Here is a 27,288-nt window from a genome sequence, read left to right on the forward strand (position 1 = left end):
TCATTAGAATATCAAATTTGCTGTTGAATAAACATTACTGAGAGTGTTTGCATACTTTATACGATCTGCAAACTTTTTTCTGTGGGACTATAATATTGTTATGTGGACTTTGCACATTCAATGTTGACTTTGGCGTCTTTTTACAACACTCAAACGTTTAACATTTGGGGAAGGGTCCAAAGTTACTATAGTTACCAGACGCTTCGGTTGACAAAAAGTTGAAAGTGAACTTGTAGTTTACTAATGCCACTGTCAAGCAGCCAGTGCGTTTGTTGAACGTGGCTAATTGACTACATTACCCACGCACCTTGTTCTATTTTCAGCTTTTTGAGCAGTCGCAGTACCAGCAACTGTACAACTAGCAATACATTACTTTTGTATTAGCTTAAAAAAGTAAATTCTACGTTTCTTTTCTGTAAGTTTAGTGTTATAAGTTGTGGTTAATATAACTTTGATGAAGGTATATACATGAGGTTTTCTGTATTAACCAGGTAAATAGTACAAGCTATTTCTTGGTTTAAAAAATGGCATACTCGCATAATCCTGATATGTTTCGCTGGAAAAGATTCACGGAGACTAAAACCCCCACTGCAAATAAGGTAAGGTGTTAATGATTGTGTGTACTTTTGACAGGTTTGAGGTAAAGTAAAATGTTGATGACTGTCACCTAGTGGTGCACAAATGGTGCACAAATCATTCATTGATTACAGGGTTAAGAGCGTTGGGCTAGTATCAAACGGTTGCTGGATCGAGTCCCCTGAACAAGGCAGTGTTCCCCGGTAGGCCGTCATTGTAAATACGGATTTGTTCTTAACTGACTTGACTAGTTAAATAAAAGGTTATTAAAATATATATTTCCCCCACAGGTCTATGACTGTAAACAACTTTTCTATACATTTTCTGTCTCCATCGCTTAGACACTTCCTTACTGTGAAAAAAACGATGTAGGATGTACATACAACGATGTAGGACCTCAAAAGTGACCTCAAAGCTATCTTTAGAAATAAAGTGGTGCTTCAGAACGTATGGATTTATATGTCTCAGTGACCGGAGAAGGCTGAAGAACCCTTAAAAAGTTTAAATGGCCTTTCTGAGACCAGCTAGTAGTGATCAGGGTGACACAGGGATACTTGAAGCACTCTTAGTCAGATAAGTACTTTTTTCAACTGCGATAGAAAATTCATCTGAAATAATCTGCTGACATTAGGCACTGTCTGAGCTCTACTTAAAAATAATCCTCAGACATTAGGATTTGGCTGGACTCTTGGTTTTGCAGACACCTGTTTACCACGCTCGCAGTCTGTGAACCTGCCTGGGCATAGTAATGACTAAAGTGACAAAGCACCACACTTTCTTTTTGATAGGCCCTCTTTGCTCCTCCTCTGAACTCTCTGCCTGATAAATACAATCTTAATCATCCTAATCTTCACACATTTTCTACAATAACAGATGAGGCACAGTAATGGGGATATTGACCAATGGCTGAAGGTGAGAGCTCTTTCTTTCACTTTGTCTCACTGTACCTCCTGAAACCGGAGATGGACTGTGTGTGTGTGTGTGTGTGTGTGCGCGTGCGTGCGTGCAGTGGATATTATTGTGCTATGTCTGTCTATAAGGCCATATGTATTCATGACGTGTACTTTTGTATCCCCAGACAATGGAAATGGCCTCAGACTTTGCATTGACTGAGGTGTTTTCCCTGAAGAAGGCCCATTCTGGGATAAGCAGCCAGACAATGGCACTAAAAAATACAGAGCAGCTGCTGGATCATGACAAAGCATACGGGGAAGGTAGGCTATTCACTCTCACACACACACACACACGCAGACATGTACGCACACACATTTACAGTCCATCTCCGGTATCACAGGCCTTTACAAATGGTGTTATGGACATTTTTCCTGTAGCTCAGGCTCTTCTTAGTGATTGGATGAACAGCAAGTTGCGTCTGGAACTGGAGATAGAGGAGGATGTGATTGTCTCCCCTGAGAAGAACAGTCCAGCAGCCATGGCACCTGCCCAGCCTGTCTCCCTGGACTACAGTAACTTTGATGGTACAGTGACACTAACCTACACAACAACACTTAACTCTTACCTGCCACCTGACATTCTCTAGCAAACAGTGGAACTCACACCTGCTATACCTTGTTTTCTAAAGTTCAGTTAATACATCATACTACAGTCATTGGGTCCATTGGGACCATAGGTCATACACCCTCCATCTCTCTCTCAGACCTGTATTCCCACCTGGCTGAGGAGGAGGAGAGCTCAATGGTCAAGAACTTCCTTCAAGACCTCATGGAGTGGGAAGTGGTGGATTCTGGGATAGTGCAGGATCTGGCACTAGACTCAGAAGAGCGAGACAGGAGGAAGAGAAGGGGGATGGGCCTCACCTTGGAGGCTCGTCAATGACAGGTACAAAACCAGATTGACATAAAGCAGAATTGGGCACTCTCAAAATTCCCGACAAAGTTTAAGCTACACTGACTGTAGTATCTGCATTGGGAGCCAAATGGCCCAGTGAATGGAAATTAATGAAACTGTTTGCTACAAAAGCTGGCTTCCATTCATACTTCCTGCTCTCTTTTATGATATAATTTCTTATTTCTTTCTCATTCCAGGTATGTGAGAACCGTGCAATGCGGGATGCGGAGTGGGAGAGGCTGCACAGGGAAAGGGAGGTGCGGAGGCAGGCCAGGGAGGAGGCGCAGAGGAGGGAGCAGGAGGGGGAGAGGCGGAGGAGGAGGGAGGTGCGCAGACAGGAGGAAATGGTGCAGCAGGAGATGGTGCGACTGCGCCGTGAGATGGAGGAGAGGAGGAACCTGGAGCAGCTAACCAGGTAAATTAGTAACCATGGAAACTAAGAAATAACTTCACACACTGGTACAATCACTTGTATTACGCCCCTGCAATAAACTCTTATTCGGGTCAGTAGGTAGGCTAGTGGTTAAGAGCGTTGGGCCAGTAACCGAAAAGGTTGCTGATTTGAATCCCTGAGTCAACTAGGTGAAATATCTGTTGATGTGCCCTTGAGAAAGGCACTTAACCCTAATTGCTCCAGGTTCGCTGTCAGTAATGGCTGATCCCTGGCCATGAGCCCACTCTCCGAGGGTGTCTCAGGGGGAGTGGGATATGCAAAAAACACATTTCCATTTTTGAAATGGGACAAATATAAGCACCCACCTCATTATTATTCAGAATGTTGTGTCTTTAAAATAAGCCAGTCTATTCAGTGCTAGGTCGGGGTCCTGTGTGTCTGACGTTCTGGATGTCTCTCCCATAGGGAGAGGGTTGCCAGAAAGACGGCAGCTAATAAGAGCTCTCTGGTGCTCCAGCCAGGTCCCTCACTCTCTACTACATAGAAACAACAGGACAGAGAGAGACCAGAGTCACACAGACTACAGACTCCGATGCTCAACCTGCAGGTTAGTAAACTGTGTGTGGAGGGGAAGGGCGGGGCTCTGTTGGTTGGTGTGTGTGTGTGTATGCTTAGTGTTTGCATTCACAGCATCGTGTGTGTGTGTGTTTTGGTTTTTACTATCCTTGTGGGGACCAGAAATCCTCACAAGGATAGTAAAACATAAAAAATACAGACCACTGTGGGTCCCCACAAGGAAAGAGTCTATTTTAGTCTTATGTGTTAGGTTTATGGTTATGTTTAGAGTTAGGGTTAGGGGTTATGGAAAATTGGATTTTGAATGGGAATCAATTGTTTAGTCCCCACAAGGATAGTAAAACAAACGTGTGTATATTTTCAGTGTCTACAGAGGCACTTCTCTGGCTGGTACTGTGTGCTGTTGGAGAGGAGGGTGCGGATGGGCAAGGCGGCGGCGCTCTGTGATTGGAAGAGGGAGCTGATGGCATGGCGGGCGCTGGTATGGGCAGGGAGAGAGCAGAGGGAGGTGGAGAGAACAGAGGAGGAGCTACAAATCCAGAACAGGTAAACACAGAATGGACTCTGTCCTAATAATACAGTCATCACACTTGATTTAGCTCGCCTAGTTCAAAAAAGTGAAAACGCAGTACCTGCCTGGTGCGTATGAGTTTTTACTCACCAAAGTAACAACAACGTGTGATCAAAGACTTAGTTATAAGTAACTTAGTTATAAGTAACCATCTAGTTACCTATAACTACAAACATGGTTGTGTTTTTGCATCTTTATTAACTTACAGTGCATTCGGAAACTATTCAGACCCCTACATTTTTTACTCATCAATCTACACACAATACCCCATAATGACAAAGTGAAAACAGGTTTTAGAAATGTTTACATATTTATAAAAATTAAAAACAGAAATACCATATTTACATAAGTATTCAGACCCTTTGCTATGAGACTTGAAATTCAGCTCAGGTGCATCCTGTTTCCATTGATCATCCTTAAGATTTTTCTACAACTTGATTGGAGTCTACCTGTGGTAAATTCAATTGATTGTACATAATTTGGAAAATGGATCACACCCCATCTATCTTCAGAGTTCGTACTGTTAGGTGACCTAAACTGGGACTTGCTTAACACCCCAGGCCGTCCTACAATCTAAGCTAGATGCCCTCAATCTCACACAAATGATCAAGGAACCTACCAGGTACAACCCAAAATCTGTAACATGAGCACCCTCTGAGATATCATCCTGACCAACTTGCCCTCTAATTACACCTCTGCTGTCTTCAACCAGGATCTCAGCGATCACTGCCTCATTGCCTGTGTGTGTAATGGGTCTACAGTCAAACATCCACCCCTCATCACTGTCAAATGCTCCCAAATAGACTTCAGCGAGCAGGCCTTCAGGCCTTTCTAACCGATCTGGCCCGGCTATCCTGGAAGGATATTGACCTCATCCCATTAGTAGAGGATGCCTGGTTGCTCTTTAAAAGTGCTTTCCTCTCCATCTTAAATAAGCGTGCCCCATTCAAAAAATTTAGAACTAAGAACAGATATAGCCCTTGGTTCACCCCAGACTTGACTGCACTTGACCAACGCAAAAACATCCTGTTGCTTTCTGCATTAGCATCGAATAGCCCTTGCGATATGCAACTCTTCAAGGAAGTCAGGAACCAATATACTCAGTCAGTTAGGAAAGCTAAGGCTAGCTTTTTCAAACAGAAGTTTGCTTCCTGTAGCACTAATTCCAAAACGTTTTGGGACACTGTAAAGTCCATGGACTCTTCCCAGCTGCCCATTGCACTGAGGATAGGAACCACTGTCACCACTGTTATCTGTGATAATCGATCATTTCAAAAAGCATTTTTCCACGGCTGGCCATGCTTTCCACCTGGCTACCCCTACCCCGGCCAACACCTCAGCACCCCCTGCAGCAACTTGCCCCCCCATCTGGAACCCTACAAATCAGCTGGGCCAGAAGATCTGGACCCTCTCTTTCTAAAATTATCTGCTGAAATTGTTGCAACCCCTATTACTAGCCTATTCAACCTGTATTTCGTATCGTCTGAGATCCCCAAAGATTGGAAAGGTTCCGCGGTCGTCCCCCTCTTCAAAGGGGGAGACACCTTAGACCCAAACTGTTATAGACCTAAATCCATCCTGCCCTGCCTTTCTAAAATCTTCGAAAGCCAAGTTAACAAACCGATCACCGACCGTTTAGATTCCCACCGTACCTTCTCCTCTATGCAATCTGGTTTCCGAGCTGGTCATGGGTGCACGTCAACCACGCTCAAGTTCCTAAACGATATCATAACCCCCATCGATAAAAGACAGTACTGTGCAGCCGTCTTCATCGACCTGGCTAAGGCTTTCGACTCTGTCAATCACTGCATTCTTATCGGCAGACTCAATAGCCTTGGCTTCTCAAATGACTGCCTGCCTGGTTCACCAACTACTTCTCAGAGTTCAGTGTGTCAAATCAGAGGGCCTGTTGTCCGGACCTCTGGCAGTTTCTATGGGGGTGCCACAGGGCTCAATTCTCGGGCCGACTCTTTTCTCTGTATATATCAAAGATGTCACTCTTGCTACGGGTGATTCCCTGATCCACCTCTATGCAGACGACACTATTCTGTATACATCTGGCCCTTCTTTGGTCACTGTGCTAACAAACCTCCAAATGAGCTTCAATGCCATACAACACTCCTTCCTTGGCCTCCAACTGCTTTTAAATGCTAGTAAAACTAAGTGCATGCTTTTCAACCGATTGCTGCCCGCACCCTCCCGCCCAACTAGCATTACTACTCTGGACAGTTCTGACCAAGAGTATGTGGACAACAGCAACTACCTAGGTGTCTGGTTAGACTGTAAACTCTCCTTCCAGGCTCACATTAAGCATCTCCAATCCAAAATTAAATCTAGAATCGGCTTCCTATTTCGCAAACAAATCCTCCTTCACTCATGCCGCCAAACATACCCTCTTTAAACTGACGATCCTTGACTTTGGCGATGTCATTTACAAAATAGCTCCCAACACTACTCAGCAAACTGGATGTACTCTATCACAGTGCCATCCGTTTTATCACCAAAGCCCCATATACTACCCACCACTGCAACCTCTATGCTCTCGTTGGCTGGCCCTCACGACATATCCGTCGCCAAAACCACTGGCTCCAGGTCATCTATAAGTCTTTGCTAGGTAAAGCCACGCCTGATCTCAGCTCATTGGTCACCATAGCAACACCTGCTCCAGCAGGTATATTGCACTGGTCATCCCCAAGCCAACTTTGGCCGCCTTTCCTTCCAGTTCTCTGCAGCCAATGACTGGAACGAATTGCAAAAATCTCTGAAGCTGGAGTCTTATCTCCCTCTCTAACTTTAAGCATCAGCTGTCAGAGCAGCTTACCAGCTTACCTGTACACAGCCCATCTGTAAATAGCCCACCCGACTACCTCATCCCCATATTATTACTTACCCTCTTGCTCTTTTGCACCCCAGTATCTCTACTTGCACATCATCATCTGCACATATCACTCCAGTATTAATGCTATATTATAATTATTTTCCCTTCTATGGCCTATTTATTGCCTAAATCCCTACTCTTCTACATTTGCACACACTGTACATACAGTTGAAGTCGGAAGTTTACATAAACTTAGGTTGGGGTCTCATTTCTTGTTAACAAACTATAGTTTTGGCAAATCTGTAAGGACATCTACTTTGTACATGACACAAGTAATTTGTCCAACAAATGTTTACAGACAGATTATTTCACTTATAATTCAATTCACTGGACCACAATTCCAGTGGGTCAGAAGTTTACATACACTAAGTTGACTGTATTTACACAGCTTGGAAAATTCCAGAAAATTATGTCATGGATTTAGAAGCTTCTGATAGGCTAATTGGCATCATTTGAGTCAATTGGAGGTGTACCTGTGGATGTATTTCAAGGCCTACATTCAAACTCAGTGCCTCTTTGCTTGACATCATGGGAAAATCCAAAGAAATCAGCCAAGACCTCAGAAAAAAAATTGTAGACCTCCACAAGTCTGGTTCATCCTTGGGAGCAAAGGTACCACGTTCATCTGCACGAACAATAGTACGCAAGTATAAACACCATGGGACCACGCAGCCATCATATCAGGAAGGAGACACATTCTGTCTCCTAGAGATGAACATACTTTGGTGCGAAAAGTGCAAATCAATCCCATAACAACAGCAAAGGACCTTGTGAAGATGCTGGAGGAAACGGGTACAAAAGTATCTATATCCACAATAAAACGAGCCCTATATAGGCATAACCTGAAAGGCCACTCAGCAAGGAAGAAGCCACTGCTCCAAAACCGCCATAAAAAATCCAGACTACGGTTTGCAACTGCAACTGGGGACAAAGTTTGTGCTTTTTGGAGAAATGTCCTCTGGTGTGATTAAACAAAAATAGAACTGTTTGGCCATAATGACCATTGTTATGTTTGAAGGAAAAAGGGGGAGTCTTGCAAGCTGAAGAACATCATCCCAACCGTGAAGCACGGGGGTGGCAGCATCATGTTGTGGGGGTGCTTTACTAAAGCTTGGTCGCAAATGGGTCTTCCAAATGGACAAAGACCCCAAGCATACTTCCAAAGTTGTGGCAAAATGGTTTAAGAACAACAAAGTCAAGATATTGGAATGGCCATCACAAAGCCCTGACCTCAATCCTATAGAATATTTGTGGGCAGAACTGAAAAGCGTGTGCGAGCAAGGAGGCCTACAAACCTGACTCAGTTGCACCATCTCTGTCAGGAGGAATGGGCCAAAATTCTCCCAACTTATTGTTGGAAGCTTGTGGAATGCTACCCAAAACGTTTGACCCAAGTTAAACAATTTCAAGGCAATGCTACCAAATACTAATTGAGTGTATGTAAACTTCTGACCCACTGGGAATGTGATGAAGGAAATAAAAGCTAAAATAAATAATTCTCTCTACTATTATTGTGACATTTCACCTTCTTAAAATAAAGTGGTGATCCTAACTGACCTAAGACAGAGAATTTTTATTAGGATTAAATATCAGTAATTGTGTGAAACTGAGTTTAAACGTATTTGGCTAAGGTGTATGTAAACCTCCGACTTCAACTGTCGATCTTTCTATTTTTATTTTTTTGTGTGTTATTGACTGTACGTTTGTTTGTTTAACTCTGTTGTTTTTGTCGCTTTGCTTTATCTTGGCCAGGTTGCAGTTGTAAATGAGAACCTGTTCTGAACTGGCCTGCCTGGTTAAATAAAGATCAAATAAATAAAAAGTTCTGCCCTGATTCTCTGGCTTTGATCCCACTCTCTGGGGGTGTCACAGGGGGAGTGGCATATGCATTTCACACCTCACACTTGTACAGGTTACACACTTGTGTGTAATATGGTTTAATTTGAAGATATTTCTGTTGGAGTTTACATTATAGGGAATAGGCTGGCTCCAAATTACCTCACAGCCCGCAAATGTTTTTTCCAGCATGACTTCGGCATTCTTTTGAACTCTGATCAGTATTATGTAATAACTTGAAAAATAGAAAAGTGAGGTGACTTTTGATGCGTATTCTAATGCAAATATGTTATATGTGTTTACATTTATGCTACCTAAGCTTTAACACTAAATCTGACTCATGAACCTACAGAAAACGTGCCAAATAAATAGGTGCCTGCAAACACCTGGTGAAGACAATTAGCAAATCTGGCCCCTCAAGCTCATCACAGTCACAGCAGGTGTTTTATCTCTAATCGTTTGTCTCTAATAATCGTTGTAATCCCTCATAGACGCTGCCAGGTGGCGATGGAGAGTGACCGGAGGCGTATGCTAAGGCGATGCCTGAGTGATTGGCGGTTGTGGTGTCGGGCGGAGAGAGGACACCGGGAGCTGTTTGCACAGCAGGAAGAAACACGGTACAAGATTGCCTCACTGATCAATGCTGTGGCAACTGGGAAACTTAAGGCTCCTGAGACACCTGCTCCTGAGCAAATTACAGCCCTTCCTGAGACTTTTGACCAATCACAGACCACAGAACTGGTGAGTGACAATTGTGGACCCCTCCCACTGAAGAAAGTGAACACAAACAAAGCACAGGCATAGATGCATAGGAGGACACACAAAACATGACAGATAAATACTTGCACACACAGTGTTGTCTACCCATTGGATATACATTTGCTGGAGCGTGTCACATTTGAGACTAAAGTCCCGAAGGTGGTAACGATGTGTAATTATGAAATAAACATTAGCTAATTCTCCAAAGGGTCAAATGAATCTGTGAGGCAATAAATGTGCTTTTTGTATTCATTTGGTTAAGTCATATTTTAGTCTATCACTATTTCCTGAATAAACAAGTTCTGTTTCAGAGTTCCTCTCCTCGTATGAGTTACCCAGCACTTTTCTCACTGTGAGTTTATCGTCCGGGGAGAGAAACGTTCCCTGCATCACGAGATATTCACAACACTGCAAGGTTCGCTTTCTCCTCAGAGAGAGGAAGGAGCTAACAGAAAGAAAGAGAGTTGAATAGAGCTTAAGGAAGAGAGGAAAAGAGAATTAGGATGATCAACTTCATCCTATTTTCATGTGACCCTCAACTGTCTCTGCAGAAAGGTCAGGTGGGGTCACGACCTGCTGGCCCCGCCCCTCTCCTTCCTGTCAAGGTAACGGACAGCTGGGGGCTGTGGTCCAGCCCACCCTTCCATGGCAGGTGACACGGCGTCATGCGGCTCTGAGTGGAGGTGAGCGATCAAAGGAAAAGTTGAAATACTGTATATGACCCTGTATCTGTGATTAGGGGCAATTTCAACAACAAAAAATTGATTCGTTCCAGTGTTCTAGGAAACTCCTACCTAGATGTTGAAATATATCAGTGATTAGGGAAAACCCTTTACTTCTACCAATTATTTTAAAAATGATGTGCAACATTTCACAATGGATGATAAAGTTCTGTTCTATTCAATAGATGAGCTGAGGCGAGCACGGCAGAGGGGTGAGGTGGGTGAGGAAGGTGGGGATGGCGGTGTAGGTGCTGTCCCCCGTTCTCGTAGTGCAGAGTTGCGTTTTGAGCGTCGCCACTCCAGCCAGCAATAGACCATCACAGTGCAGAGGAGGCTCCTCCGGGAACAGCAGGAGCAGATCGCACGCCTGCAGGAGATGGGATTGAAGCAGGAGGCACAGATTGCTCAGTTTTCTGTCCCATCAGCCCAAGGGCCCAGAGGGATGACCTCTGACCACAAAGAACCCAGGTAGGCTCCTCTTCACATTACCATGGAAACTTAGGAGAGGCCCACAGGCTGCCTGTGTGGGGGTGTGGTGTGTCTGTTTGTTCACGCACGGTCCTCTGGAGTATTCTCAAGACCCAAGCCAATCGATACCATGAGGGACTGCATAGAAATGACGGTTCCGCTTGGACGGAATGACGTGATTGTGGATGAAAGTGGCTGACTTCAGTCACAGAGGTCTGCATAGGACCCAAGGGGATCAGCACACTTTCATTGGTAGTGCAACACTTAGTATGCAGTGAACAGTTGGTACGAAAGCTCATGACTTGTGGACACTCATCCATGACTTGAAGCAGGCAGCTAAGCATTTTTTAATTTTGGAGTCTGTAAGAGGCTTTTAAATAGTGCTCAGGTCTGAAGACAAGTCATTATCATGGTGAAGGTTTGGTTTTGGGTTCATAAAGCAGGAGTGTTTAAAAAAAAAACTCAAATAGTCACCTTAAAATTGAGGCGGGGGAGTCATCAGCGGAGGATATATATAGAGGAGGGGGTTTAATTAAAGCAACACACTACTTCTGCTTGAGAATATCAATCAAATGTATTTATAAAGCCCCTTTTACATCAGCTGATGTGACAAAGTGCTATGCAGAAATCCAGCCTAAAACCCCAAACAGCAAGCAATGCAGATGTAGAAGCATGGTGGCATAACTCCCTAGAAAGACAGGAACGTAGGAAGAAACCTAGAGAGGAACCAGGTTCTGAGGGGTGGCCAGTCCTCTTCTGGCTGTGCTGGGTGGAGATTATAACAGTACATTGCCAAGATGTTCAAATGTTCATAGATGACCAGCAGGATCAAGTAATAATAATCACAGTGGTTGTAGAGGGTGCAACTGGTCAGCACCTCAGGAGTAAATGTCAGTTCAGATCATTCAGAGTTAGAGACAGCAGGTGCGGTCGAGAGAGAGTCGAAAACAGCAGGTCCAGGACAAGGTAGCACATCCGGTCAACAGGTCAGGGTTCCATAGCCGCAGGCAGAACAGTTGAAACTGGAGCAGCAGCACGACCAGGTGGATTGGGGACAGCAAGGAGTCATCAGGCCAGGTAGTCCTGAGGCATGGTCCTAGGGCTCAGGTCCTCAGAGAAAAAGGTACAATTAGGAGGCCTGCGTCTTGTGACCGTAGCGTATGTGTAGGTTTGTATGGCAGGACCAAATCGGAAAGCTAGTAAAAGATAGTAAAACCTTGATATCAGCCTTTGCCTTGACAGGAAGCCAGTGTGTAGCACTGGGAGGTTCTAGCACTAGCAGCCATGAGTAAAGTTTATTTTGAGTCACATTTATTGGTTCTAGTCAAGATTCTAGCAGCCATGTTTAGCACTAACTAAAGTTTATTTTGTGCTTTATCTGGGTAGCCTGAAAGTAGAGCATTGCAGTAGTCTAATCTAGAAGTGACAAAAGCATGTACATTTTTCTGCATCATTTTTGGAAAGAAAGTTTCTGATTTTTGCAACGTTACATAGATGGAAAAAAAAAAGTCCTTGAAACAGTCTTGATATGTTTGTCCAAAGAGAGATCAGGGTCCAGAGTAACGAGCATCTCTGTTTTGTCCGAGTTGAAAACTAAAACATTTGATGCCATCCACTTCCTTATGTTTGAAACACAGGCTTCCAGGGAGGGCAATTTTAGGGCTTCACCATGTTTCATTGAAATGTACAGCTGTGTATCGTCCAAATAGCAGTGAAAGTTAACATTATGTTTCCGAACGACATCACTAAGATGTAAAATATATAGTGAAAACAATAGTCGTCTCATAACGGAACCCCGAGGAACACCGAAATGTACAGTTGATTTGTCAGAGGACAAACCATCCACAGAGACAATCTGATATCTTTCCAACAGATAAGATCTAAACCAGGCCAGAACTTGTCCGTGTAGACCAATTTGGGTTTCCAGTCTCTCCAAAAGAATGTGGTGATCGACGGTATCAAAAGCAGCACTAAAGTCTAGAAGCACGAGGACAGATGCGGAGCCTTGGTCTGACGCCTTTAAAATATAATTTATCACCTTCACGACTGCAGTCTCAGTACTATAATGGGGTCTAAAACCAGACTGAAGCATTTCGTATACATTGTTTGTCTTCAGGAAGGCAGTGAGTTGCTGTGCAACAGCTTTTTCAAAGTGTTTTGAGAGGAATGGGAGATTCGATATAGGCCAATATTTTATTTATTTTTTTCTGGGTCAAGGTTTGGATTTTTCAAGAGAGGCTTTATTACTGCCACTTTTAGTGAGTTTGGTACACATCCGGTGGATAGGGAGCCATTTATTATTTTCAACATAGGAGGGCCAAGCACAAGAAGCAGCTCTTTCAGTTTAGTTGGAATAGGGTCCAGTATGCAGCTTGAAGGTTTTGAGGCCATGACTATTTTCATCAATGTGTCAAGAGATATAGTATTAAAAAACTTGAGTGTCTCCCTTGATTCTAGGTCCTGGCAGTGTTGTGCAGACTCAGGACAACTGAGCTTTGGAGAAATACGCAGATTTAAAGAGGAGTCCGTAATTTGCTTTCTAATGATCGTCAAAGAAGTTCTTGAATGTATCACTGCTGAAGTGAAAGCCATCCTCTCTTGGGGAATGCTGCATTTTAGTTAGCTTTGAGACAGTATCAAATACATTTGGGATTGTTCTCATTCTCCTCAATTAAGTTGGAAAAATAGGATGATTGAGCAGCAGTGAGGGCTCTTCGATACTGCACGGTACTGTCTTTCCAAGCTAGTCGGAAGACTTCCAGTTTGGTGTGGCGCCATTTCCGTTCCAATTTTCTGGAAGCTTGCTTCAGAGCTCGGGTATTTTCTGTATACCAGGGAGCTAGTTTCTAATGACAAATGTTTTTTGTTTTTAGGGGTGTGACTGCATTTTGGGTATTACGCAAGGTTAAATTTAGTTCCTCAGTTAGGTAAATAACTGATTTTTGTACTCTGACGTCCTTGGGTAGGTGAAGGGAGTCTGGAAGGGCATCTAGGAATCTTTGGGTTGTTCAAGAACCTATAGCATGGCTATTGATGATCCTTGGTCGGGGTCTGAGCAGATTATTTGTTGCGATTGCAAACGTAATAATGGTGGTCCGATAGTCCAGGATTATGAGGAAAAACATTTAAGATCCACAATATTTATTCCACAGGACAAAACTAGGTCCAGAGTATGATTGTGGCAGTGAGTAGGTCCAGAGACATGTTGGACAACCCACTGAGTCGATGATGGCTCCGAAAGCCTTTTGGAGTGGGTCTGTGGACTTTTCCATGTGAATATTAAAGTCACTAAGAATGTGAATATAATCTGCCATGACGACAAAGTCCGATCGGAATTCAGGGAACTCCGTGAGGAACGCTGTATACGGCCAAGGAGGCATGTAAACAGTAGCTATAAAAAGTGATTGAGTAGGCTGCATAGAGTTCATGACTAGAAGCTAAAAAGACGAAAACACAGTTTTTTGGGGGGGTTTTGTAAAGTGAAATTTGCTATCGTAAATGTTAGCAACACCTCCACCTTTGCGGGATGCGCGGGGATATGGTCACTAGTGTAACCAGGAGGAGAGGCCTCATTTAACACAGTAAATTCATCAGGCTTAAGCCATGCTTCAGTCAGGCCAATTACATCAAGATTATGATCAATGATTAGTTCATTGACTATAACTGCCTTGGAAGTGAGGGATCTCACATTTAAGTAGCCCTATTTTGAGATGTGAGATATCAGGATTTCTTTCAATAATGACAGGAATGGAGGTCTTTATTCCAGTGAGATTGCTTAGGTGAACACCGCAATGTTTAGTTTTGCTCAACCTAGATCAAGGCACAGACACAGTCTCCATGAGGATAGCTGAGCTGACTACACTGACTGTGCTAGTGGCAGACTCCACTAAGCTGGCAGACTGGCTATCTCATTGTGGAGCTAGAGAAGTTAGACAGGGCTCTAGGGTGGAGTCCGTCACTCCTCAGCAGGCCAGGCTTGGTCCTGTTTGCGGATGAGTCCCAGAAAGAGGGCCAAGAGAAAGAGGGTTTCATCCTAACATCGTTGGTGCCGATGTGGATAACAATATTGCTATATATTCTACACTCGCCAGTTTTAGCTTTAGCCAGCACCATCTTCAGATAGGCCTTAATGTAGGTAGACCTGCCCCCTGGTAAACAGTGTTTGATCGCTGGATAACCATTTTTAAGTCTAATACTGCGGGTAATGAAGACATCAATGACTAGGGTTTTCAATTTGTCAGCGCTAAAGGTGGGAGGCTTCTGCATCTCATACCCCGTAACGGGTGGAGGAGAGACCAGAGAAGGCTCGGCCTCTGACTTGTTGCTTAATGGGGAGAATTGGTTGAAAGTTTGTCGGCTGAATGAGCGACACCGGTTGAACATTCCTACAGGCATTTCCTTCCAGAAGCCATGAGAAAATTGTCCGGCTGCGTGGACTGTGTGAGGGGATTTATACTACTATCTGTACTTATTGGTAGCACAGACACTGTTTCATCTTTTCCTACACTGAAATGACCCTTGCCTAACGATTGCGTCTGAAGCTGGGCACGGCTATCCTCAAAATAAGGCGGTCGTTCTCCTGTATATTATGAGTACAGTGACTGCAATTAGAAGGCAATGTTAAGGTTACTACTTAGCTTCGGCTCGTAGAACCATGTCCAGATAAAGGGTCCGGGGTGAAAGAGTTGAATGAAGAAAGTCGAGCAAGGGGAATTAAAAAAAATATATATATATATAACAGTAATTAAAAAGTAAAGTTGGCAGGTAGAAAAGTAACGTTAGCAACAAACTGCACAGCTGCACGTAAACAAGTCCACAAGTTGTGACCGGGAAATGACGTATCACACCTCCCTCAGAATAAAAGCCAGGCTAATTTAAAATGTACTATGATAAGTGTTATTCTCCCTACATACTGTATTTCCCTGCATATTATTCCAGGTGTGACAATGTCTCTGCTGAAGGATTCACTCATTAAAAGTTGGTCCGTTGATCACTATTGAGATATCCTCTTCTTGTACTCTCCCTTTAAACAAAAACAAGTCCTTAGAATGTCCCCTGTGTGCAGGGCTAGTTGGGTCAGTCTGGGAAGTTGGGAATTGAGTAGATCTATATTAGAGAGTGAATATCTAATGATGTGTGTTTCTGCTGGGCCTCCCGAGTGGCACAGTAGTCTAAGGCACTGCATCGCAGTACTGGCCAGTCCCTCCAGGATTTCGTGACATTTTTGTGACATTTTTGTGTGATTTTCTGAAATTCTGTGACACATTTTGCAATGTTTTTTCACGTTAATTTCATATAAAGCAATAAGTCATATGTGCTCAGTTTTAGGATGATTTTAAGCAGAATACATAATACAAAAACAATTAAACATCTAAAGTGCTCAATTTAGTTTATTTTCCTGAACAAACAGCTCTGTCATAATCCACTCACACACACCTCTCCTCTCCATCAGGCTTGGGGCTTGTTATCAACACGAGATGCACTTCCCATTCCTAATCTCTCTCTCTCTCTCTCTCTCTCTCTCTCTCTCTCTCTTTCTCTCTTTCTCTCTCTCTCTCTCTCTTTCTCTCTCTTTTTCTTAAAAAACCCAAATCTCTTTCAGGGATTGATATTTCTTTTTAATAAGTTGTGTTCAATTGTTGATTGTGATTTTTTTTTCTGAAAGGTCGTAAGGGAGATAAAGAACAGAAAACGTAAAATAGAGTTGTGGTTGATTATTATTCAATTTCTCCAGAAAGATTGCGCTTTCGTGATCCGTATGACGTTTTACAGAGTTTAAAACGGCAATGCTGACCAATTGCACTCAGTGCTTTGAGCAGTGCTCTCTATAGACAGACTGGGGAGAGCAGAGTGTTGACCACCCTACTAAAGCCAAGGTTAGCGGAGTAAAACGCCACTCACCTTGATACTTTCAGTGCTTCCCACAGTCTTCCCTGCTACCACTTCAGTCATGGTGATCTGCCGCTGCTGTGGGAACTGTTCTGACATTCTCATATGCTTTGCTGATTTGATTGTTGACTTTCTCTTGTTTCCAAAAACATTTGGAAATTGTTTCGCACAGTCATTAGCTGTTTTTTTGTTGGCAAATGAGATTTATTTCTGTTCATTGTACTGCCTGTCAGCCATCAACAATCAACCATCATCTTCGCACGTGAATACGCTGACAGGCCAGTGGGGGAAAACGTTGTTGACGTGTGGTTGGATTGGGCCATTTTCCACGGTAACAGTGCAGGATTTGGTCAAAATTACGAACCTGCTTTTGATTAGACCTTTTTATGCCCTAAAAATGTGGGAATTGGTCAAAATTGCAAGCGCTTGCATAGTTTGAGCTGATTGGTTGATTTTTGCATTGAATTATGCGATCGCAGAATCGCGGGGTCCTGGAGGGACTGGCTAGCTGTGCCACTAGAGATTCTGGGTTCGAGTCCAGGCTCTTTCGCAGCCGGCTGCAACCGGGATTGGCCCATTGTCTTTCGGGTTAGGGGAGGGATGTGCTTGTCCCATTGCGCATTAGCGACTCCTGTGGCGGGCCAGGCGGTTGCCAGGTGTACAGTGTTTCCTCTGACACATTGGTGCGGCTGGCTTCCGGGTAAAGTAGGCATTGTGTCAAGAAGCAGTGGGGCTTGGTTGGGTTGTGTTTTGGGGGACTCTCGACCTTCGCCTCTCCCGAGTTCGTACGGGAGTTGCAGCGATGAGACGACTGTAACTACCAATTGGATACCATGAAAAAGGGGTAAAAATAGATGTGTGTTTCTGGATGATGTTCTGTGTTCCAGGGCTGGGAGTGTCTCTCAGGGGAACGTTGGCCACTCCTCAGCCTCCAGGAATCTAGCCGCCTGTCTGCCATGTTGTCATCCCACTGTCATGGGTCAGTCATCACATTAACCTCCATGTTTAGCTCTGACGGGCTAAACCACACACACATAGACATCCATTCCAGATGGTTGACCTTACAATGGTCTTGTTATGAAGTATAATAGAAAAGAGTAGAAAATTAATTTTATTGCTGTGAGTCGATTGTAGGGGAGAGTGGGGTAAGTTGAGCCACCCTTGTTTCTAGAAAATCATACCCACAATTAAAACATTTACCAAATATATCATATAGTCTGGAAGAAACCACACGGAAGAAGTGCTAAGCAAGTTAAGTACAAAAAACTGATTTTCAACAAGTCAAATGAATGTATTGTTTTAGAGGTTTCATGATGCTTGTATCTAAACCAAAGTAGGTCATTTTAAGATTGTTCTATACTGTCACGCCCTGGTCTAAATATATTATGTTTATTATTCATTTATTTCAGTCAGGCCAGGGTGTGACATGGGTTATTGTGGTGTGTTTTTGTCTTGGGGTTTTGTGGGATGTCTAGCGTAGTCTATGGCTGCCTGAGGCGGTTCTCAATCAGAGTCAGGTGTTTATCGTTGTCTCTGATTGGGAACCAGTTTTAGGCAGCCATATTCTTTGAGTGTTTCGTGGGTGATTGTTCCTGTCTCTGTTTCACCAAACAGGCTGTATAGTTTTTTTCACATTTCCGTCTGTTGTTTTTGTACATGTCAGTTATTTCACGTCTAGTCTACTTTCATCAATAAATATGAGTAACTACCACGATGCATTTTGGTCCGCTCCTCCTTCAACAGAAGAACGCCGTTACATATACATCAGTTGTGTCTCTATGAGATTCAGTATTTTTTTAAATTTATTTTACCTTTAGTTTACTAGGCAAGTCAGTTAAGAACAAATTCTTATTTTCAATGACGGCCTAGGAACAGTGGGTTAACTGCCTGTTCAGGGGCAGAACGACAGATTTTGTACCTTGTCAGCTCGGGGATTTTTGAACCTTTCGGTTACTAGTCCAATGCTCTAACCACTAGGCTACACTGGGTCCTAAACCTAGCATAAAAATGCATCCTTGTAGCTGTGTGGGATTATATCGTCAAAATGTTTGCCTTGGGGTAAATTGAGCCAATGGCAAGATGAGAAAATTATATGAGGTAACATCAGGGCCAGGCCTATGTTAACAGTGGGGTTTTTTAAGTACAAAGTGTTAAGCCTGTGTTAAAAAAAGGTGATTGCCACTGTTGAACTGTGTTTGGGAAATAAAGATAGACATGGTTTTAAAAAGGTAGTGGTAATATTTCATCCAGTTCGGGCTAAGTTGACATGAATTATGATTATTTCCAGGGATACACAACAGCCTGAAATATGTAGATACTATATTTCCCTTGACAGAGTGATGCTGAATGTAAAATGTGGCTCAACTTGTCCCACTCTCCCCTATAGAGCCGTAGCTGTATAGAGCCATAGCTACAGTAGCTTACATGGAGGAATACCGTTTCACTCAATTAAACTATGTTTGGCTAAAATGTCCTCTATGTGGGAGGAATAGAAAGGTGGAGAGGGACTGCGGATACACACAGATACATACTGACAAACGCACACACAATACTTTAGAACATTCTATTTTGACACAGAACAACACCAAAATGTAAGTACCTAGCCTTTACCCCTGTTTTTTTCTATTATCTCCCTTCCTTGTTCTCTCTCCCCCTCTCTCCCCCTTCAACAGCCATGGAGGAACATGCTCGTCAGCGAGCGGAGCGCAGGAGGGAGGTGGAGGAGCTGAAGACAAAGAAGGAAGAGGAGAGAATAGTGAGGAATGGAGTGTTTAGGCCAGTGGGAGATGTGGAATAGTTTGGTGTCCATAAAGATGTGTAGGTCTTCAGACAGGGGGAATTACAGAGGCTATTCAACTTTATATGAAGTTTTTGGGTACAATTAAAATGTGTTTGGGGAAGTGTAATAGTGTGCAGGCATTAAATCAATAAACTTTTTTATTTTCTCAGGCCCAGCTGAAAGCAGCAGAGGAGGAGAGGCAGAAGGAGGAGGAGGAACAGAAAGGTAGAGCAGCTGAAAGGAGAAGGGAGGAGAAGAGACAAGAGAGAGAGGTGATGCAATGTTTACAGGAAAACTGTCCTGGGGACAACTTTCATTTCATATTTGAAAGAAAATCAGTCAGTTCACTAAGAGTGTATATTTAGGACTTCAGGGGCTATATGTATTACGCATTTTAGAGTAGGAGTGCTGACTTGGGATCAATTAATATGATTACATGGACAGGGGGAAGCTGAACTTAGATCACCCCTCCTACTCTGACACTTGATACCCACGGACCCAGATTTCCATCACAGGGACCATACAGAAAAATAGACGTCATCAACACCTATACAAAACAGAATTATATATGTAATATACATACTGTATACACATTGTCCATTCTTTCCTGTCCAGGTTTATTGCAGTTGGAATTTCACAAAAGAGACTCTCTCACATCTGTACAAGTGATGATTTGATGGCAGCTGTTCAAAGCAATGATGCAATGGTTGTTCAATGCCGTGGGTGATAATGTTCGCCTTACATCACACTGTCAAGGCATGGTGTTCAGATCTAATTTAGATGGGCGAAGCTTTTGAAATGTGGCTCCTAGCTCTGATCTTAGAACAGCTGAAGTCCAAACATAAAACAAAAGTTATAGATTAAAACAATAAATACAAGTTGTGTGTGTGTGTGCGTGCATCTATAACTATGTGTATGTATTCAGAGGGAGCAGGAGAACCAGAGGAGGTTTGAGCGAGAGCAGCAGCTCCAGACCCAGGCCCAGCAACACTACCATAGAACTCTGTTACTACGGCGAGGCCTGGCCCCATGAAAGCGCAGAGTCGCCATGAGCCAAGCCAATACTCAGGTAATCACCAGTGCCTTCAGCCTTGGCCAATCAGAGTCTGCACAGAGAGACTGTCAACACACTCACACTCTCTCCTGTAGAGTCACACAGCTCAGGACAGCCAATCATACACAGCAGAACAAATGTATTCACAGCTACACTCAAATACACAGACAGAAGAAAAATACTCTTTCCCTCAAACAACTACATGTTTTAAGGTGTCATCTTACTCGGTTACCAACCAACTCCCTCATAATTCCCAATGGAAATATGACACACACATACACTCTGTATCTAAAGCGTAAACCGAGCACACAAACACCTAGACACACACCCTAATCCCAGACATCACGGTCAGAGCTGTAATGATGTTTATAGGATGCTGTTGGTTTGAGCACCTGCTTGACCACCTGTCAGAACCCGCGGGACAAATTGTACTGGCAGAGAGATGGAACAATGCTAGAGAGAGAGAGGCTAGAGGAAGTCAGAGGAGAGAGGAAGTGAGAGGCTAGAAGAGGAGAGAGGAAGTGAGAGGCTAAAAGAGGAGAGAGGAAGTGAGGCTAAAAGAGGAGAGAGGAAGTAAGAGGCTAGAGGAGGAGAGAGGAAGTGAGTAGCTAGAGGAAGTGAGAGGCTAGAGGAGAGGGAGAGAGGAAGTGAGAGGCTAGAGGAGAGAGAGGGGAAGTGGCTAGAGGAGAGGAAGTGAGAGGCTAGAGGAGAAGAAGTGAGAGGCTAGAGGAGAGGAAGTGAGAGGCTAGAGGAGAGGGAGAGAAGCTAGAGGAGGAAGTGAGAGGCGAGAGGAAGTGAGAGGCGAGAGGAAGTGAGGGGCTAGAGGAAGTGAGAGGCAAGAGGAAGTGAGGGGCTAGAGGAAGTGAGGGGCTAGAGGAAGTGAGGGGCTAGAGGAAGTGAGGGGCTAGAGGAAGTGAGAGGCAAGAGGAAGTGAGAGGCAAGAGGAAGTGAGGGCAAGAGGAAGTGAGGGCAAGAGGAAGTGAGGGGCAAGAGGAAGTGAGGGGCAAGAGGAAGTGAGGGGCTAGAGGAAGTGAGAGGCAAGAGGAAGTGAGGGGCAAGAGGAAGTGAGAGGCAAGAGGAAGTGAGGGGCAAGAGGAAGTGAGGGGCAAGAGGAAGTGAGGGGCAAGAGGAAGTGAGGGGCAAGAGGAAGTGAGGGGCAAGAGGAAGTGAGGGGCAAGAGGAAGTGAGGGGCTAGAGAGAGAGCGAGGGGCTAGAGAGAGAGCGAGGCTAAATGAGGAGAGACCTAGAGGAGGAAAGAGGTTGGCGATAGGTAGTGAGAGGCTAGAGGAGAGGGCTAGAGGAGGTGAGAGGCTCGAGAGGAGGTGAGAGGCTCGAGAGGAGGTGAGAGGCTCGAGAGGAGCGAGAGGAAGTAAGAGGCTAGAGGAGGAGAGAGGCTAGAGTGAATGGCTGGGGAAGAGAGAGGATGTGAGAGGCTAGAGGTGGAGAGAGTCTAGAGGAGGTGAGAGAGGAAGTGAGAGGTTAAAGTAGAGAGCTACAGGAAGAGAGGGAATGAGATGAGAGAGGTTGCAGGAGAGGAATGATTGGACAGATTGATGGACAGGGAAGTGAAGTTGAAGTGAAAATAGATGGTGTGACATCACAGCAGCATGTTCCAATCTACTGCATGGAACCTTGAGCAGCTGAACAGCTTGTTCAATGTCTCATGTTCTATTCTGCTACTGGTTTACCTTGACTCCCAACAGCATACCTTGACTCCCAACAGCATACCTTGACAACTATCTTTATTTACTAGTGGTCAAAGTCCTAACTTCTTTAAAGACCATGAGTTTGAAAAGAATGCAGTATAGCATCTAGGGTCAAATTTATATTATAAACTGGGTGGTTCAAGCCCTGAATGCTGATTGGCTGACAGCCGTGGTATATCAGACCGTATTCCAGGGGTATGACAAAACATTTAGTTTTACTGCTCTAATTATGTTGGTAACCAATTTATAATAGCAATAAGGCACCTCGGGGGTTGTGATATATGGCCAATATACCACGGCTAAGGGCTGTATCGTAGAACACCTTAGCCATGGTATATTGGCCATATATCACAAACCATCTGTCCTTATTGCTTAAATATATTTTCACCACTTTTTTATTTTATTTTTACCTTTATTTTACTAGGCAAGTCAGTTAAGAACAAATTCTTATTTTCAATGACGGCCTAGGAACAGTGGGTTAACTGCCTGTTCAAGGGCAGAACGACAGATTTGTACCTTGTCAGCTCGGGGATTCGTACTTGCAACCTTTCGGTTACTAGTCAAACACTCTAACCACTAGGCTACCCTGCCGCCCCACTTTTAAGCCTCAATGGCGAGGAGATGCCTTAATCCTTTATACCAGGCCATTGTGTGTTACCTGGCACGTGAATATGTGTGGATGAGTACACAGTATTATTTTAATTCCCCTCCAGCTGGCCAGGGCTCATCACAGGCAGTCTCTCCTGAAACGGTGCATCCTGTCCTGGCAGCAAGTAACAGGCGAGTCCCTGGCTCATAAATGGGCCTCTGCCAAACGACTGCATCAACATATCCTGCTACGGAGGAGCCTGGGCAACTGGAAAAGGGTTAAGGCATGAACACTTACAAACACAAACTCTCACATGCACAAGTAGAAACACATACAAATGGCCACTGTCTTTTTTCCAACACACAAAACATTTGAATACTGATTACTGTTTCATAGTGATGCGGTGGATAGTCTTTTGTAAATTTGTCTCAATGACATGGACAGTCCGTCCATGATGTGTACTGTATCCCAAACCTGACTCGTTCTGTCTCAGCTGAAGGACCACCGCATGGTTGTAGAGGGGCGGACCGACCGGTTCTGGCGCATGCACACTCTGAGGAGGGCTCTGATCGAGTTACTAGATCACGTGACCCAGGAGAGGATGGTAGAGTGGGACAGGGAGCAGCAGGCTCAGGGACACAGTGATAGGTGGGTGTGTTTACCTGGGCCCTACTTCCTTTACCAATAACACCTGTCTTAGAAGCATTCTACCTGTCCTAGAAGCATTCTACCTGTCCTAGAAGACTTTACCCCTGTCTCAGACCTTACCCCTGTCTCAGACCTTACCCCTGCTGTATAAGATGCAGACATGCTCCATATGTACTAGCTCTCTTTGTTACTGTCTGCTTCCTTCTGTTCCCTCACTGTCGTGTGTGTGTTCCTCTCTTCTCCGCCCCAGGCGGGCGGTGCGGAGTTGTTTCCAGGCCTGGAGACGGTATCCAGAGTGGCTGCGTGAGGAGAGAGAAACCAGGAGGGAGAAGCTGAGACGCAGAGTGGCAGAGGTCCTACCTGACTTTCGCTCCTCTCCTCTGAACTGTCAATGGGGACAAGCTCTGCTGTGACTCACACAGGCAGACAGACGGAATACTTCAATACACGATAATCCAGCAGATGGGAGCCAATAAATGTGTCTTGTTGCTGGTGTAACAAGCGCACACACACAGGCTGTTTGTCATCCTTAATGACCAGAGAAAGCTGGATATAACTTTAATGAAGACCGTTTGGAAAACTTTTGTAACACCAATGGCTCGTTTAAAACTGAAGCGTATGTTCAGGTTGTTGAATTTGTTTTATTTTGGGTATCATTGAAGTCACATTTTGATGTAATTTGACAGAAGCTTGAAGGCATCAATAAGGATTTTTTTTAAGTATATCACCATAAGCCAGTTGCACTGTGGTTTGTGTGTCGGTTGTTTTTGTTGCTTTATTCAGTTAATGCAACAACACTAATGATCCTGATCCTGACCAGCCTCAGGCTACAGAGATGTATCAACATGATGCTGTTTAATAAAAACCCATGGCCTATTTCTCAAGCACACAGGAACAGGTACACACAAGAACATCTATTGGCAACAGCTGTTCCTTTCTACAGGAGTGTTAATCAGTGTTGAAAGGAACATCATGGCCAGGGCCTAGGTTTTTTGGGGTCAAGTGTTTTGTTTGCGTTCACTCTCCCAGCAAAGAAAGGCACTTACAACCAGGGTAGCACAACTAAATTTAGGAGCACCAGAAAAGCAGATGCTTTAATGGATTGAGATAAAGCCTCTGAATTCTAGCCAGTTTTGAAGCACAATGCTGTGCCCTAGAAACTAATAACCCTTTAAAGACATTATTATAAAAAGCAAAAATGTTGATACATTACCTGTCATTTGTGGAATATTATGTGTTTACATTGGGCACTATTGAAAAATCTGTGTTGTTTATGAATTTGAAGGACCAATAAAAAGGCTAAACTTCGAGGCGCTGTGGGTTTTAGGCCGGTGGCGACAGGGTGTCCTTCGGGAACACGAGGAAGCAGTAGTTCCAGATCAAGGGGTTCATTAAGCTCCACACACACACACAACAATACTCTCTCAGATCCTAATTGTGGTTCTGGAAAGAAAGGAGAACTTAGGCTATCACACAGTATGGGGGGAAAAAAATCAGATTTCCACATCAACAACTAAACGCATGCTAGATGCACAAAGGACAAAGCAATGTCGAAATATCTACACATTATAAGACAATAATATAATAAATAATATATCCCATTTAGCAGACGCTTTTGTCCAAAGCGACTTACAAGTCGGCTGGGGCCACTACTTTTACATATGGGTGGTCCCAGTAAAATATGCTCTACCGACTGAGCCACACAGGACCACACAGGACCAATAAGCATGAGCGATCTACAACCTAAAATAGCTTAGCGCCACAGACAAATGCTAACAAATGCTAATCGATAAATAGTAATGCATGATGATGATAATGTATGACGATGCTTGCGGGAGTACACAAGCTAGCTAGCAAGTTTAACACAAATGGTACATGCAGTTGAAGTCTGAAGTTTACATACACCTTACCCAAATACATTAAAACTCAGTTTTTCACAGTTCCTGACATTTACAAATTCCCTGTCTTAGGTCAGTTAGGATCACCACTGTATTTTAGTCGCCTCCAAATGTGTTGTACATATTTGCTTCAACTGACAAGCCAACTAAGGGTCAGTTGCTTCTTGAGGAATGACGGGCAGCTGGATGAGTCGAGCAACAGGCCTGACGTATGTTCTGTCCTTGACTTGGATCTCTGCTGTCCTCACTTTCCTGTCTGCTCCAGGGATAACTGACTTGACAGTTCAACTTGCCAAAGGAGACTGATCATCCACAATCCTCACAACGGTCCCATCTACAAGGTCTTCCTGATTCCTGTGCCACTTACGGCGGCCTTGAAGTGCAGGTAACTAGTTCTATGTGAAGCAGTGATTGGAGTGATTGGATCCAGATCCGCAATGTCCGACGACACATATCCCAAGGACTTGGAGTTCAAGATCCCTTCTATTTCGATTAGGACAGTCCTCAGCACCTAATCGGAGATGGTCTGTGCACCAAGGGTGGTTTGCAGGGCAGTCTTGATGGATCTGATCTCCCTCTCCCAGCATCCTCCAAAGTGTGGTGCACTTCGTGGATTGAAGGCGATGCAAATCTTCTGACTGGCTAAATGGAGCTGTGAGTGGAGAGTCATGAAGGCATCCTGTAGCTCTCGCTACCTTCTGTTGAAATGTGTCCTCCGGTCGGACAGGATCTTAAAGGGCTTTGAGCGATGAAGCGTCAACGCCATTAGGATCTAATCGGAATCCATGTTCGTCAGTAGATCCACATGTACAGCTCGGGTGGTCATGCACTTAAAGATGATGCCCCATCTCTTTTAATTTCTCCTGACAATCTTGATGATATACGGTCCAAAGCAGTCCACGCCTATAGAATAGAATGTGGGTTTGTGGAGACACAGTCGGGTTGGAGGCAGGTCAACCATCCTAGGCACATCTGGCTGGCCGCGCCACTTCCTGCATTCGTTGCAGCCAAACTGAAAATGGCGATTGGCTGCCCTCCCCCTCAGAATCCAGAACCTTCGACGTAACTCAGCAAACACCCTACATCAAGGAGAGACCACTACCTACAAATACATTGTACCTGTCTGACTGGAGCCAGGTTAAGACGGTTGTAGAATCCGACCAGTGCGTGACCTCATGGATTTCCAGGGTGAGTTATTTTCTCATGACCACAGCCAGCTGGGCACCGGTGAGTGCAGCGCAGTGCTCGAGTCTTGGCATCGACTGTTGTCGTTTCGGGGCCACTCTTGTTCTTGCCGTCTTCAGTACGGAGGTACGCGACGGCAACGTACGCACGTTCTGAGGCATCACTGAAGACATGAACGCTTCTTGTGCTGGTTGGGAGATCCATATCGGGGCAGACGTAACACCTTGGCAGTGTGACTTGAGACAGCTGTGGAAATTTGTTCTCCCAAATAAGCCACACTATTCTTTTTTTGGAGAAGATCTTCAGGTGAGTAGGATGACCCCAGGTAGGTCTGGGTCATCCCACCCTCTTTTCTTATCCCAGAGCCTCTGGACTTCAACCTTAGACCGTGTGGTGTATGGGACGATGAAGCCGAGCAGATCATACTGGCTGGCAAGGATCCGATATATGTTGCGCATGGTGGGTTCAACTTTCATGTGACCGTGCTTATTTCCAAGAGTGTCAGACAGACATTGCCATTGTAATCCAAGGGTGCACTCTTGGGGTTCCACGCCACTCTGGGTTAACCACAGCTCACTGCTCTCCGACCTGGACTCTTGAAGTAGGTGTTCGATGACTGCTGGAAGGTTGCTGGCACACTGGTGGACAAGGTCAAGCAGAGATAAAAAGGAAAGGTAGAGATGAGATTGGGGCTGTCAGTCACGGTTCCATACGTGGTTGTGTTACTGTAGTTGTAGGAAATGGTTTAGCTAAGGGACAGGGTATTGACTTGGGCGCTACTTCACAACAGAACCGATCACTGTAGGCAGGGGTCCCATTTCCAGGTTTATTCGGGGGACAAAACAATGTCGGCAAAAAACGTGTGTAGCCTAATGGAAACGGCAGATACAGTATAGGACAAATGTTCTAAAC

At 44.4% G+C, this 27,288-nt stretch overlaps 1 protein-coding gene across 1 annotated transcript; it reads left to right on the forward strand.

Moving 5' to 3' along the window:
• The first annotated feature begins 524 nt into the window (after positions 1 to 524).
• ccdc191 (coiled-coil domain containing 191) lies at positions 525 to 24,601 on the forward strand. Its single transcript, XM_064947352.1, is given in 19 exon segments — positions 525 to 604; positions 1,455 to 1,488; positions 1,655 to 1,790; positions 1,908 to 2,054; positions 2,234 to 2,415; positions 2,622 to 2,839; positions 3,062 to 3,068; positions 3,363 to 3,425; positions 3,759 to 3,940; positions 9,171 to 9,420; positions 9,990 to 10,020; positions 10,023 to 10,140; positions 10,356 to 10,628; positions 19,095 to 19,272; positions 19,467 to 19,568; positions 20,222 to 20,365; positions 22,770 to 22,922; positions 23,139 to 23,293; positions 23,544 to 24,601. Coding segments are annotated over 19 exon segments (2,616 nt in total). The 3' UTR covers positions 23,707 to 24,601.
• The last annotated feature ends 2,687 nt before the right edge of the window (positions 24,602 to 27,288 follow it).

Source organism: Oncorhynchus masou, chromosome 30, assembly GCF_036934945.1.
Source record: "Oncorhynchus masou masou isolate Uvic2021 chromosome 30, UVic_Omas_1.1, whole genome shotgun sequence".
NCBI classification, from domain to species: domain Eukaryota; kingdom Metazoa; phylum Chordata; class Actinopteri; order Salmoniformes; family Salmonidae; genus Oncorhynchus; species Oncorhynchus masou.